Source organism: Nicotiana tabacum, chromosome 14 (genome assembly GCF_000715075.1).
Source record: "Nicotiana tabacum cultivar K326 chromosome 14, ASM71507v2, whole genome shotgun sequence".
NCBI classification, from domain to species: Eukaryota; Viridiplantae; Streptophyta; class Magnoliopsida; order Solanales; family Solanaceae; genus Nicotiana; species Nicotiana tabacum.
Window position 1 is genome coordinate 100,661,607 of NC_134093.1, and position 15,147 is coordinate 100,676,753.

At 35.1% G+C, this 15,147-nt stretch overlaps 2 protein-coding genes across 4 annotated transcripts; one reads left to right on the plus strand and one right to left on the minus strand.

Moving 5' to 3' along the window:
- Positions 1 to 2,474: 2,474 nt before the first annotated feature.
- On the minus strand, positions 2,475 to 5,147 carry LOC107781187 (uncharacterized). Of its 3 annotated transcripts, none has more exons than XM_075229797.1 (2): positions 4,967 to 5,147; positions 2,475 to 3,498 (listed from the first exon to the last, which is right to left on the minus strand). In XM_075229797.1, the coding sequence occupies exons 1-2, from the start codon at positions 4,977 to 4,979 to the stop codon at positions 2,747 to 2,749; spliced, it is 765 nt and encodes a 254-aa protein (XP_075085898.1). In that variant the 5' UTR covers positions 4,980 to 5,147; the 3' UTR covers positions 2,475 to 2,746. The 3 variants fall into 3 exon arrangements, with proteins under 3 accessions (XP_075085898.1, XP_016457339.1, XP_016457341.1); XM_016601853.2 differs by having other exon boundaries at positions 2,475 to 3,527; XM_016601855.2 differs by having other exon boundaries at positions 2,475 to 3,438; positions 4,967 to 5,146.
- A 7,835-nt stretch (positions 5,148 to 12,982) lies between these two features.
- LOC107781188 (HMG1/2-like protein) lies at positions 12,983 to 15,147 on the plus strand. Its single transcript, XM_016601856.2, has 8 exons — positions 12,983 to 13,137; positions 13,236 to 13,281; positions 13,815 to 13,916; positions 14,019 to 14,076; positions 14,172 to 14,216; positions 14,525 to 14,605; positions 14,691 to 14,762; positions 14,847 to 15,147. The coding sequence occupies exons 2-8, from the start codon at positions 13,244 to 13,246 to the stop codon at positions 14,865 to 14,867; spliced, it is 417 nt and encodes a 138-aa protein (XP_016457342.1). The 5' UTR covers positions 12,983 to 13,137; positions 13,236 to 13,243; the 3' UTR covers positions 14,868 to 15,147.

Genomic DNA, 15,147 nt, shown 5'->3' on the forward strand with positions numbered 1-15,147 from the left:
AAATTTATAACACTACAACTTGAACTCTAGGATTTTAATCATTAAATTATCTTTCTGAAAATAATTTAAATATTTTGGTCTTTTGAGTATTGTTAAAGGTTGAGATATTTTTATTATTTTAAAGTTTAAACCATAATTTTTGGAACAATTTAATTTTGTTTATTTAGAGGGCTAGTGAAATTGGAACTTGATTACCTTATGGGAAAATTTTCTTAGTAATTGGAATTCATGAGTTTTGTCAAGTGAAATTGGTGACGAAAATGGAGAATACATCAGTAATTGAGGAAACGGATAAGGGGGAAAGAAAAAGGAAAAAAAAAAGAGAAGAAAAGAAAAAAGAAGAAAGAAAGGAGAAAGGTAAAGAAAAAAGTACTAATAAAAAGGAAATAGTGTTTGTAATACACTTTAATACAATTAACGAAAGAGCTAATTAGTTTGGGTGAATTCCGTTTCGAAAAGGGCATATATGGGTCAACTGTGTAACTCTAAGGGCATATATGGACCAACTGTGTGACGGTAAGGGCATATTTGAGCTAAAGTATTAACGAAGGGCAAATGTGCTCAATTTCAAATAGTACAAGGGCATATTTGGACCTTTGCCCAATTTTTAATGTGAAAGAGAAAAAATTATTAAGACCAAGGTTACTGATTGGTTTTTGGAGGGGGGAAAAAAGTCAAGTGTTTCTCCAAAGAAATGAAATTTTCCAAAGTTCGGAAAATTTTTACAGACTTAGCTTTTCCTTAGGGGGAAAAAAGGACCAAATACCATGATTAATAAAATTTGAACTTAACTTACCACCGCAACAAGCTTATTATTTTTCCTTCTATTAGAGAGAACACACTTTCACTTAAATTTGATTTTTTTCATGATCTATGTATATAAAAATTCTTTTTGATATTGCATGGCGGTAAGAACTCGAACCAAAACCTTTCTGTGCGCTATGATAGCATGTTGAAATATATAATATGACAAATAAGAATGTTGATTTTCTCTTAAAACCTCCCGAGAAAACACATACTATGAGCACCTGAGACTCTCTTGTGGATAAAAGGCAATTGCCTAGCAAGATTCAAAGGACACATTTTTTTTGTCAAAAGCGATGCCTTTTTCCCACACGGTTAAATAAATTATAAATTCTACTACTTGTTACTCAATTCTTGAAGCATATTCCACTGAGTAGAAAAAGTAGACCTTGTCGTTGTATCGTATGTAGGGGTGTACAAATAAAATCGATAAATCGCACCAAATCGATAATTCGAGTCAAATCGGGGAAAAAAATCGATGTGGTTTGGTTTGATTTGATTTGGTATTGGAAAATAAAACCCGACCATAATTGGTTTGGTTTGGTTTTAACTAAAAAAAGTCAAATCGAAACCAAACCAACCCGATAGTATATTTATATAATTTTTAAAAATATTTTATATATATAAATATTTATTGTAATATAATTTATAAATATTTCTTAAACTTTTTCACAGTTTTATCTTTTAACGTATTATTTCAAATTTAGACTTAACATTCTTGAATGGTAAATAAATTTTATATCCCATAAATGTAGTAACTCAAACAAAGTTCAAATCAATACTAATGCTAACAAATGCATAACTTAATTTATTTTTCTCTTTAGTGTTTAGTTATGTAATTAATATTAATATTTATTAGCTATACTTATTTTAGCATAATCTATATAGTATTTTTAGATTATTTTCATTATAGCTTATTAATTAGCAATATTTATTTTATGTAATTTTATTATTTTATCTTTGTTATTGAATATTTTAGTATAATGCTATGACTTATCTCATATTATTGTGTTAGTTTCTTGGAAAACACATTATATAGTTGTATTTTACTAGGACTTAAGAAATATTTTGAGCACAAGTTACATATTTTATGCTATGAAGACTTTACCGAAAAAAAACCCGAAAACCCGAGATTTAAAAACCCGACTTTATTGATTTGGTTTATAAATTTAAAAACCCAACACCATTTGTTTGATAATTAAAAAATAAAAAATATGAACCAACCTGACCTATGTACACTGCAGTCATGCGTATGTGTATGGCAAAGTTGTCAACAACTGATAATGTGAAAGGATGCTTCAGGTTTTCTGTAAAGATTGTGGTTTCTCTGTAAAGTAAACTATACTAGTATTCTTTGTAGAAGTTTGAATAGTGAACTGTCGATGTGCTTAGCTCATTATGTTTCTTTTTGTAGCTAAAATGCTTAGAAATAAAATGCACCATCGGGAGACAGTAAATCTCGGGAAAGGAATAAGGGTGAAGAAATTCCAACCAACGCACAACCCTCATTGGAATACTGAGTGGTGCATTTCATATTCTATAGTAAGCTATACTATTCTATTCACCATAAAAAGGACCACTTATTGGGGGATGAGACTGTCGCCCAAGGCAAAAATTATAGCACTTTGTTGGAACTTGGAAGTAATCAAAATTAGTCCTTCCCATTCTCATAAGAACCAAAAGAAAATTCAAAAATAGAAAATCAATGGATGGAGAAGAGTTCAAAGCAAATTAAGCAAAACCCACAACTAAGATATCCGAGAGTGAGAAGCACAACTTACATAGCTGTTTGATATAAGTTTGTCTAGGAAAACATACTTCAGCGGGTGCAAAAGAAGACAATCAAAGGAAAACAATCTTTAACAACTGCTACAATATCCCCAAGAGAAGAGGTGGACGAAATATATGATGCCTAAAAATGCTCCGCCAGAAATAATTAGCATCACTGTCGTGACCTTGACTCGGCTCGTCTAGCTTCATCTGGATGTGAAGGAAATAGCTCAATGTACCTAGATCCAATCTTCATATTGTCCTTGCACATAGCTTTCTTGGCCTCTTCAGCAGAGGCAAATTCCACATAAGCCTCTCCAGTAGCTTTTCCATCGGGGCGGTACGCAATATGTACCTTGTCAGCTGAAATGTTGAATTCCTCACCGAAAAACCTGGCAATATCTGTTCTTCTAACACTGTATGGGAGACCTCGCAATTTCAGTATCTCAGTGTATTCCATTTGATCTTTGTTCATAGATCTCTTTGGTCGAGATGGAGGAGGGGAAGCACGATATTCATAATCATAACCTCCTTCCTTCACATCAGCGGCTATAGCTTCGTAATACTCTTCCTTCTTGCAGCTGAAAACTTCCACATATCTCCTCCCCATGTTCTGCCTGTCCCTTTGAAGAGCATAATCAACTTGCATGTGACCAGCAAAGACAACAAAAGCGTCCCCAGTGAACCGTCCGTCCTTGTTGACCAGGAAAATATCAACAATATCCAGACCAGCAAAGAACTTGTAAACATCAATTTCACTGCAGTTGAATGGAAGACCCCTCAAACGAACAACAGGAAATCCGGAGGGCTGAAATCTGCTTCCATAGCCATAAGGCTGGTGATAACCACTTGAACCGCTGCTCACTGCGAAGTAGGGATTTGATTCCATCATTCTTGGTCTCTTTGAGCCGATCTCGTACCCGTCTGAAACCCCCCCGCTCCCCAACATTGCCCTTCAATTATTCATACCCAAAAAAAAAGGAAAAATCCCCCACTCAACCTTGTTAATAAAACCAAGCCCAACCCATATGTTTCCTACAACCTAATTTCCAATACCACTTATTCTAAAAAGAAAATCATAACATCACATGCATCCCAAAAAACATAATAACAAATTACCACAGAAATGAACATAGTAAATAAGAGAGAGATTGTCAGGATTATGCCCAACACATAAACTTTCTTCTGTCCATTTCTAGTTCAAAATCTCTGGCAACAAGCAAATTCACCCACATAACGCACATAACCAGTTAACCACATCAATAGACGTTTTGAACTAAAAAATCTTCCAGCTTTCCATCAGAAGGGGAATATTGCCTCAGGGGAAAAAATCACCAAAAATTCTAGGGCAGAGGGAGTCTAACTATGTAACTTAAACTCTAGAAATCAGGAAATTCACAGTGGTAGCACAAACCCCTAAAAAATGTGATAACTATGTGAACTTATAAGGTCAAAGATTTCATTTATGAGGTTCTTATGTTGATAAAAAGTAAAGAGAATCTTCATTTGCAAATTTTTATAACTTTTCCGCAGCCCCCTACAAGTCTGATAACTTTAAGAACTGAAAAGGTCAAAGATTTTATTTTTATGGTTCTTCTGTTAAGAAGTGCAAAGAAAATCTTATTTTAACAAATTGTTATTACTCTATCAAAAACACCCTAAAGGTCCGATAACTATGAGAACTGTAAATATCAAAGATTTTGTTTTTACAGTTCATGGGTTGAGAAAAAAGAAAAGGAATCTTAATGCAACAAATTATTATTACATTTCTTCTAAAAGCTCAAATGTCAAACACGGAATAAGCAACAGAGAGACACGAATATAAGTCACCTCACCCCATTCATTGATAAGGGGAAGGAAAGAATTAAATCAAAGATTTCTCAAGCTTCCCATTCCACCCAATAAGGAAGCCTCAGTTACTGTTTACAGGCTTAAATCCAGACAACCTATTAAGCCTCATTCCAAACTAGTTAGGGTTGACGGTATTACAGATGCGTATCCAGGATTTGAACATCAAAGGTTCGAGTTCCGAATTCAATCACAACCAATTTGATTTACTGGGTTCAAAATCTATTATTTATACTTCTTTAGTGAATTTTACATCACATACAGAGTCTAAGCCAAACCCGTAATTTTAGGGCTACATCCGCCTCTCATGTTTGATATGAATCCTATATATCCATTCTGCTCTATTTGAGCCATTTCATTCTATAACAACAATTTATCTTTTAAAGTAAGTTACACGATCAATCGCAAAATCAAGCAGTAGTCAAACAATTTACGAAACGTGCATCGAATAGGGGGGAAATCGCCTAAACAAAATTAATGGCCCAATTCATATCATCAGCAAAGCATTTAATTTATCAAACAAAATGGAATTAGGTAAACTTACCCTCTTGATCCATACATAGCTCTGAGAATTTCGTTGAAAAAAATCTGAAGCTGATTAGATGAGGATATGAAATTTCAACCTATTGAGTCGATTTGAAGCTTTGCTAATGAACCCTAGAGTGCCACCTTCGACGGAACAACGCAGAGAAAAGAATAGGAGAAACCCTAGCTAAGGTACTAAGCGTAGAAAATGTTACATTTATGCGAGAGCCAATTATGCAACTTAATCAAAACGGTGTCGTGAAAGATTTCTGTCAGATAAAACGACATCGTGTTGAGCGAAATGTGCTTATAAACAAGCATATACACGATATTTCTTCGTAGAGAAAAACACCAAAAACAAAAGCGTCAAATGCATATTAGCCCCCTAAAATTGTCATATTTTTCATTTAAACATCTCAATTGTGACTGATAACTATTGAGCACTTTGAAGTTAACAAATATGTGCTTTTTACACCCTTCTATAACAATAGGTATAAATCTAAGTCTTTTAACGCTTCTTCATTACTATTCATCTTAAGACTGATGGCCTAATCTCATCTCATACTTTGTGACTTTTGTCCATCCATTGTTGATTCACCTCAATATTGATCTACAATTTACCACTAATAACTTGAAACCGCTTACGTAATCACTAGGGCGCACATTGCATCGTGGAACATTTGAAGTGATTTTCCTGATCCACTTAGGGTGATACGATACTATACTTCCATAACCGTTTTTCATAGCATCCCAATGTGGTTTACCTTACGTGGGTATTTTAATCGTGTACACTTCATGAAATCATTACTCAATCGAAGGCCCAAACGTCATCCTTCATTTATCACAATTACACCCTTATTCTATTCTCATGGCAGCATTCCATCTCTTTTAAATGCTACTAGTCTTAGACTCCTTTGCGTTTATTCAAGTTATCCCGAGCTTTCAATAACTTAGAGAAGCCATCAGCTCTCTTATTTTCATGGGCTTAATCCTGAGGACTTATCCATTCACATCACCTTCTTACTCGTCCTTTCTTTTCCTTACTCATGTCTTCCTAAAACCTTGTCGTTTTACCATACTTTAGCTTGCGACCTACACATATTCATTTATACTACTCGCAACCTTTCTTCAACTTGCTTGCATCGTAGATTTCCTTATGTTATTCTGGAACATCAAGCGAGACATCACATGGTCCCAAACTCTTCTTTTACTTTTTTAACTAGATCTCTCGATACCTAAAAACCATAGGCTGGAAGATATGCTACTGACAATGCCGCTATCATTTCTGAATATTGAATCCCCGCGCTTTTAGCCTTTTATCTGAAGTATGGACTATTCATAACTTTCTGCATTTGAGTATTTCGTACGTTGTTCACCTTTACCTTACTACCTTAAATTCTTGCATCGTACCTTCTATCTGTTTCATGACTCTCTCCCACATAAGTATAATTCACGTCCATAACTCGAAGCTCTATTATAATACTTGCACCTCTGGTGCATACACTATCAGGTGGGAGCTTCGTACTGACTTCTTATGAGGCTGGTACTTTTCCAACTGGCTTTATCATAGGGCCGTTATAGAATATGGTTGTTGTACTTTCTCTCTTGTACCTCTGATATTAAGAGTGATCCTGCAATGTTCTCAATGACGGTTTCTATAATTTTCTGGGTCAAATAATCAGACTCCTGATTTACTTGGTTAATGTAACTCTTTAGTTTTCTCTTCCTTCTGATTGGCCTTTATGTAGGCTTAAGTTATCTTCCGATCTGTGACTCTTGGTATTAGTTATTACTTTAGCCTTTCATGGGCATTATGGAATATCCATGATACAATCTTCTAACGACTCAATCCTTTGCCTATGCCCTAGGCTCAATTCCTTCTTTTAACTTATAATGGAGTCTTCTACGGCTGTATGAATGTCAACATATATGATGCATGTATAAAACTCCGAACTCTTAAGTGCGTTCATAACGTAACTAACTCTAGACTATTAATCGAATAATTCTTTCTGTTCCTTCTCAGCTTTCGTTAAATGTAAGCAATTACTTTTCATGGTCTTCTTGCCCCTTGTTGCGTGCATACTTAGCTTACCTTAGTGCCAACACATATTGAATTCCATACAACTCATGTGATCTTGAATATCACTTCTGATTTTACTTCTCGTTCATTAGCCACGATAGGTGCCACTTTCTTATGGAATGTATACAATGTTGTGGTAAGACTGTTGTTACAAGTCCATTTCCTCTTTAGGTCACTATGTTTAGGCTGAAGCCTTCTTCCTTATTCCCTTATCTAGTCTTTTGTTTTAGTACTCAGGGAGTACTTTTTGACTCTTGTAAAGCTGCGAGCTTATTGCATCGTATACCCGACAGACCTTTTGATGTCCTTCCTTGCTTATAATTATCCGTAGTTAATTACCTCCGTGCCATTATACTTGTAGGGCTGATTTTTAACTAATATTTTGACTGTCTTCCTAGTGGCACTCTCTCTTATTCTCGTAATATTCATACGGTACCTTTAACTACCCTGACTCCTATCTGAATATATCTCAAGTATTATAATGACATTACTACGAGGCTGAATTCACTATATTGGATTTTACTATGTTTATCTTTCACAATGTGCTGATTCGTGTGTAACCACATGTCTGGCCATAACTAGGCTCTTCCTGATTCAACTGCTAACTGCTCGTTGGCCCGTTCTCATATCAATATTCCACGTAAACTTTTCTGGGTTATTTCCTTTGTCTTAACTTACCTCTCGCACTGGCTTTTTTTTTTTTTTAAATAAAATCCCGGGCCAAAAACCTTACTTCCTCTCCTTGACGTCGTGCTTGCATAATGTTCTGGAATCGTAGCATATCTGTAGGATTTGGATAAGTTCAATCTCATTTTTATCGCATCCTTCCTTTACCATTCCATAATTACTATAATCACTTAATTCTGACTTAACGCCACATCACTCTATATCCCCCCCTCCCTTAGGGGGGTACTGAGAGTTGGAGTTATGACGACTTATCTATAAATGTTTTACCTTTTCATCTTTGGCGTCCTTGCCTATCATCGATGACCCTTACTCGCCTTGCGGTAATCCTTCTGTATTAAGGATAATAAAATTCCTTACTCACGAGGGTGACACTTAGTATAACTGGCACATACAGTCCCTTAAGCTTAACTTTGCTCACATTGCTTGCTTTAGGGAAGCGTCTTCCTAAATGACCATTCTCTGAATTTCTCATGAATCTTCTTCTGTTGTCCATTCTATTATCACCGAAACGAAATCTGAAATTCTCACGATACCGACTATTATCAACTCACTCAGTCCCTATTTTATGTTTAGTTTATCTCGTTCCCCAGCCCATACTGATTTCTATTACTCTAGAGTCTAACTTTTCCTTCTGATAGTCGCATTGGAGTCACGAGCTTATTTCTCGAAATGAGGATATAACTTTATGGCCTATATTATTTTGTTGTCTCAAGGCATGTCACCTCTCGTCGTTTCCTTCACTTGACTATAGACTCTGTAACATTGTCATCTTTTTAAGCTATAGTTGCCATCCATGTATCATATCTTAATCATAATGTTTCATTGACTCTCTTCTTATTTTCCGCTAACATTTATGTCTATCACTCTATTCTGAAATTTTCAACAAGACATTATTTTTCTTTTAGTTCCCCTTGCTCCATCTACTGGCTCTTCGGGTTGCCTAACATTCTCTCCCTACTAGGGACGGGAGCTACACTAAGGTAATATTTATCCCTTCAAGGCTTTCAGTTTCTGTCTTTGTAGTATTCATATATAGCTGTACTATTTTAGAGTGCACCCTCTGGGTGTCTTAAAAGGAGATCTATTAGCACATTTGCAATATCCTTTGCAAATGTCAGCTAATGCTAACAATCCATCAACCATTTTGGGTTACCCTAACCCCAGCTAGATCCTGACATCCTGCCTTCTCGTATACTAATTCTGTTAGCCCCCATAGGGCATAAATAAGTTGGGTGTGGCCAATTGTACATACCTCTGTTATTGTTGAAGGTAACTCAAAATACGTATATTTCTCTGCGATAATCTTCATTAGCTGGGTAGCTCGTACCCTTTTTCATCTTGCTTCTTTTACTTGCTGAAATTTGTGTCTACCTTCCGATTTATTCTCTTATTCATTTTTACCGTAAGAGTGGATAGACATTCTTGCCTTAGAGATCCTTATCAAGAAGTTTACACATCTTATTACACACATGATCTGTTGAATACCTCATAGTTATCCATCATAAGCATGATTCAAAAATTAAGTTCCTCAGACTCAACTCTTCCACAACTATATCTATTACCAACCGTCTTTCTGGATTGAGACATCATCGTATTATGAATAAGATAGTGTTTAGGAAATTGAGTTCTTACAACTGAGCTCTACCACACGATATAGAGTAAGAAGAAAGAGTGACAGTCCTAAATGCCCTATAGCCTCATGTTTATAAGTGTGGTGCACAACACACCCATAAACTAGACTCTACTAGACACGGCATGTAGACTTCCTATGATAGAACTGCTCAGATACCACTTTTGTCATGACCCAAACCGATGGGCCGCGACGGGCACCTGGTACCTTACTCAACCGAGTACCAACATAACATATCTTTTCGTTATCATATTATCATAGATAACTGAGCCGGAGAGGCTACCGTGAGATAAGTAGAATACAATATGTAATACCAACTTATACATAAGACATACGGGCCTCTAAGACCAAAATAACCACTCGTAAACTGAACATAGGCCGACAAGGCCATACAATCTTTTACGTATATAACATCTGTCTACAGGCCTCCAAGAATACATAATTATCATAAAGGTCGGGACAGAGCTCCGCCATACCAAACAATACACATCTAAATTATACTGACCAAACAGGCAACTCCGGAGCAAATGGAGTGCACCAACATCTTCCGCTGAGCTGATCGCCTACTTGGAGGACTCTCGACATACCTATCGAGACCTGCGTGCATGAAACGCAGCGTCGCCATACAAAAGGGATGTCAATACAAATAATGTACTAAGTATATAAGGAATAAAAATCAGTAAGTAATAGACACGAGAGAAACATAGAGTAAAAGACTCGACATGTACGTCTGCATAGCTTTGTGAATCATTTCGTTTTTATAATGTCATGCACATGCGTATAAATATCATACCATGCATAGGTATATGCGTTCATAACATCATCAAGCCTATGAGGGCATCCCATCATATCATTTCGGCCACTGTGGGCAAATCATCAACGTATATCAGCTGATCAGGTGGTGGTGCGTATATAACGCCGTAACCTTTTCCCATATCACATATACATATATATACATATATATACGCGTATATAACACCATATGGTCACGGGTCAATGTATATGTATAAATGCATGAAATGCATAAGAAATACGTTTATAAGATTTCTCGGAATGTCATAAAAATAATATGCATGTCGGATAGACTTTATCAAATACGTATTTTTTTGAGACCCATGAACAAAAGATATAATAATAATTCACATGGGGAATCAAGAATATAGACACCCCTAATATTTCTATGAATAGAGTCATTTATGGAAGTCGTGCATTTGCTCGTTCCGTTTGTGTCGTATAGATCATGCCAAAAAGAAAGTAGGGATAGCCTTAACATACCCGAGCCGATTCTCTTAACAATCCCTCTAACACACGTCAATTGTGATAACACGTGACAACGGATCGAAGTAGGAAAAATCCGTATGATATTCCTGAGAAAGATTGTACCGTACTCCCTTGGAATCGAAAAATTCTGTTGCTATTACGCAATATAATTTCGTATGGATTCCGTTGCTAATCCAAGAATTCTCGTAGCTCTCTGGTGAATTAATCCTAATCTTATGTGACTTATTGAGTTTGAGAAATCTTCTATGGCTTTTGCTAAAGCACGTTTCCCTTTTCATATATTTTGTGAATTTTAGAGCTTTTTATGGCTTAGCCAAGAATCCTTTCCAAAGTGCCACCTAGCAAAGTAATCTAAGAGTCACTTAATGACTCATTATGTTGCTGCCACGTTTGGGGGATTAGGCTAATAAAAATATCCTAATTATTTAGCTAATCTTTCCTAAAATATTATTAATTATCCGATCAATTCTTTAATTAACTAAATAATCTCCCATTACCCAATAATTCACATAATTAGGAATTATCTCAAATTACTTAAAGTACAACTCACTTTTAACACACTTTGTATACCTTACTATCGTGGTCATGTGGTACCTTGTATGGTACTAGTCCATAAATATCGGATATTATAGCTCGGGTCGTATTTTATCCCAAAATGTCAAACTTTGACGAAATTCCTTTCCTTCGATTTGCTTACCCTTTCTCCTTCACGAATTTACTCATAACGTGTTTGAAATAGCATAATGCTTATAATTTCAAAATAATCTCATTTCCGAATTCACGTCGATTAACTTACGACGAAATTTTAACGTACAAAAATGCGGGATGTAACATCTCATCTCCGAACTTTCATCAATTTATTTATAGTGTACTTTCACGTACGAAAATATGGGGTGTAACAAGAGATATTGACGAATAGATAATCTGCAATGGGGAAAGGAGTCATATAAAGAATTTAATGTTTTCATATCCAATTGTATGATAATTAAAGTTCAATTTGTGCAGTAACTAGAACTAGATTACCATTTTTCATCTAATTCGGGCTCTAAGTCTAGACCAAATTATTCTTGTAGTAGTACATGGTCAAAACTCAAAATCACGTACAATATTTTCAAAAGGTGTTTCAATAACATATAAATAATCAAATTGGATTGGGAAAGAGATTACTAGAACTACCGGTTGTTTTCTTACTCTTGCCTCGGGAATTGCGAGACAACAAAAATTCCTAATAGAAGATCTTATGCAAATTAATTAAAATAAAGTAGAAATAATTATTGACCTGATAATAATATAATAGTATATTTTATCCCGATCTCAGTCCTTTTCTTAAATTTATCTTTAGGTAAAATATCTCTACATATTGCATAATTATTGACCGAATAATAATAGAATAATTTTTATATTGATCTTAACTGTCAGATGGATTTCATCATAATCTCAAACGTTAGGATGTATTTCATTCTTATCTCAAATTTATCTTTAGGTAAATCTTTACACATTATTCAGTATATAATAATGAACATTACTTAGGAAGTAACTCAAAATTTTCAATTTATTTCAAAATCAAATCAAATATTCTATAATGGAGGTTCATCTAATAATAAAGATGAAAATTCCTCTTCATCATCATCTTTAAATTTAAGTGATACTATTGCAGAAGCACATCAAGTAATCTTGCAAAATATTTACTTGAACAATTATATGTTGCAAAGAATATCAAAATAATGAAGTTTTCGGAGTTGGCTCCGTTCCAGGTAAAAATGCGCTATTAAAGATACCTATCTTTAAATAATCCTTGATCATTTTATTATAACAGATTTTAGTCACTATAAATAAATCTAATAAAAGTATGAAATTCGAATTCATAGAAATTTGAAACAGAGATCTACAATTTGAAAGCGTACGGTACTCCATACAGAAGGGACCAAAAAAGGAAAAATAATGCTGACTCTTTAAGCTGGTGAAATGACTATATTAGCCCTACCACGCTAGATCGACGTATTACATTCCAATATTCCATCTTTATCAAGATTTCTCAAATAGCATCACAACGGCCCCTCAATTCTCCTTAATAGCACAATAAGGTTAAAACAGTCATTACAGAGTAAACCACAACAAGGCGTTAGCCCATTTACAAAAAAGCCCCTAAATCACCAGATCTCGACACGTGTCCTCACTCTTCCTCCACTATACATCCCAAAGGCCCCGATCCTACCCCCGAACAAACACATAGAAAGCACAATAAATTTGAACCAATAGATTCAAGTCACACGGATCGATGACATGGCAACAATTTGAAATCCCGCCCAAACGGAACCGGACTTGAAAATTTCATTGCTTATATTCAATTTTATGAATAGAGAAAATTTCTTTTGAGTCCCTAACCAAAGCCCCTTCTTATCTCTTCCCCTTTCAGCCCACAACACACACACACACACACAACGGGCATATAACTCTTTCTTTGTTTCTCTCTCGTTCTCTATTCCATATCTTATTATTCTCAACCCTAAAGGTAACTCGTTAACTCACCGCGGCCCTGACTCGGCCGAGTCGTACCGTTTTTCGCTGATTTTCAACCGATTCTCACCGATTTTTCTCGTTTTATTGCAGGTTTAATCATGAAAGGAGGTAAATCAAAGGCTAAATCTGATAACAAGTGAGTATTGTTTTGCTTTTGATGTATTGTTTCGTATTTGAGTTTTAGATCTACGATTGAGGTGTGCGAATGTGATATGTATGCATGTTTTGAATTTGTATGATTTTGTAAGTTTTTTAATGATTATAATATGCTTTTGGCTAATTATTACAGCCTATTTATTATATCTGAGATATTTTCTGTTTATTTTGGATCTACTCTTTTGTTTTTAATGATTTTAATATGTTTTGGAGTATCACGACAGCTTGTCAGATTTAAATCTGTTATATTTTCCGGCGTTGTTGGCCTATGATTTTGTATGATTTTTTATTTTCGTTTTAATGTGATTTTGACGAATTAATAAACGAATGTATATTGTTATTTGGTAGTATTTCTCATTTATCTTGTTGATTTTTGATGATTTTGATGTGATTTTGGTTCCTTGTTGATGGCTCTTCATGTATATTGTTGATATTTTCTAGTATTTTCTAGTACTAGCATCCTATATTTTCTCATTTTTATTTGTTTAAATTGGTATTTATGGATTATTACAGGCTCGGCGTTAAGAAGGCAGCTCCCCAGACTAAGAAGGAGAAGCAGGCTGCCAAGGATCCAAACAAGCCTAAGAGGCCAGCAAGTGCTTTCTTTGTTTTCATGTACACACCTGAACGCTTGTCATAGTCGTTTTGGGTGACTATAATATGTTTGTAATTCCCAAATTTAATCGTATTTTTTTTTTTGTGATATGCTGAATAAAGGGAGGACTTCAGGAAGCAGTACAAGGAAAAACATCCAAACAACAAATCTGTAGCTGCTGTGAGTATTTTTCCCATGATAGATCCAAACTGTTTCTCGTTTTTGTATTTGACGTAGTTTTGATTGATTAATTTTTTCTGTGTAATCATTTGTAGGTTGGTAAAGCTGGTGGAGACAAGTGGAAACATTTGTCAGATGCTGTAAGTATCTACTTTTCAGTATTTAGCTTATAATAATTTTATTTGTCTGCACACAATATTTCCGTGACATCAGTTTATTATTGACTAACTGGGTTAGTGAAAATTCATGTTTGCCGATTCCTAACTTGTTTGAGAATAGTAGCATAAGCTTTCTTAAGTTTTTGGTAAGCCTTGCTTCGTTTTCGGCCAAATGCTGATTTTGTTTTGCTTCTCCTGATCGTCTAGCCTATTTAGCATTCTGCTTTCCTGATCTATATCAATCCCCAATTATGTTTCATCAATTATTTCGTTCTGTAATATGAATTTAGGAGAAAGCCCCTTACATAGCAAAGGCAGAGAAAAGGAAGGCTGAATACGAAAAGAACATGGATGCTTATAACAGGCGACAGGTGAAATCCTTGTGTATGGTTACTTTATGTCTCTATTTTATGATGTGCTTTTGGTGCTAAAGAACTCTTTTGTTCTTCTGTATAGGCTGGTGAAGCTGAAGATGAGGAATCTGACAAGTCAAAGTCTGAGGTTGACGAGGAAGAAGGAAGTGACGAGGTTTGTTTTTGTGATGAAATGATCATTTGTTTCTTTGCTGTTTTTTTTGGTTTTGGTGTATTGATTTTAATTTTGTTTGCACAGGAGGAGGAAGATGATGACTAAAGGAAGTGTTAGTGGATGAAGAAATTGGTGAAGGGGCTGTGTAATATCTTAGATATTTCCATATATGACTTCCTCTTTTTCCTATTAAATACTTGTCTTTTGTTGTTTTATCTTTTTGGGTATCGGTAGGGTATGGGAAAAGATGAAATTAGAAAAGTGCTGCCTTTAAAGCTCAAATGACTATGTACTTTTTAATTTGATGCTGCAGCTTAATGTTAATTCGGATAGGCCTTAGTTCTTTCTTGGCCAGTATATGGAAATCATGTGTTTTGCCCATTAA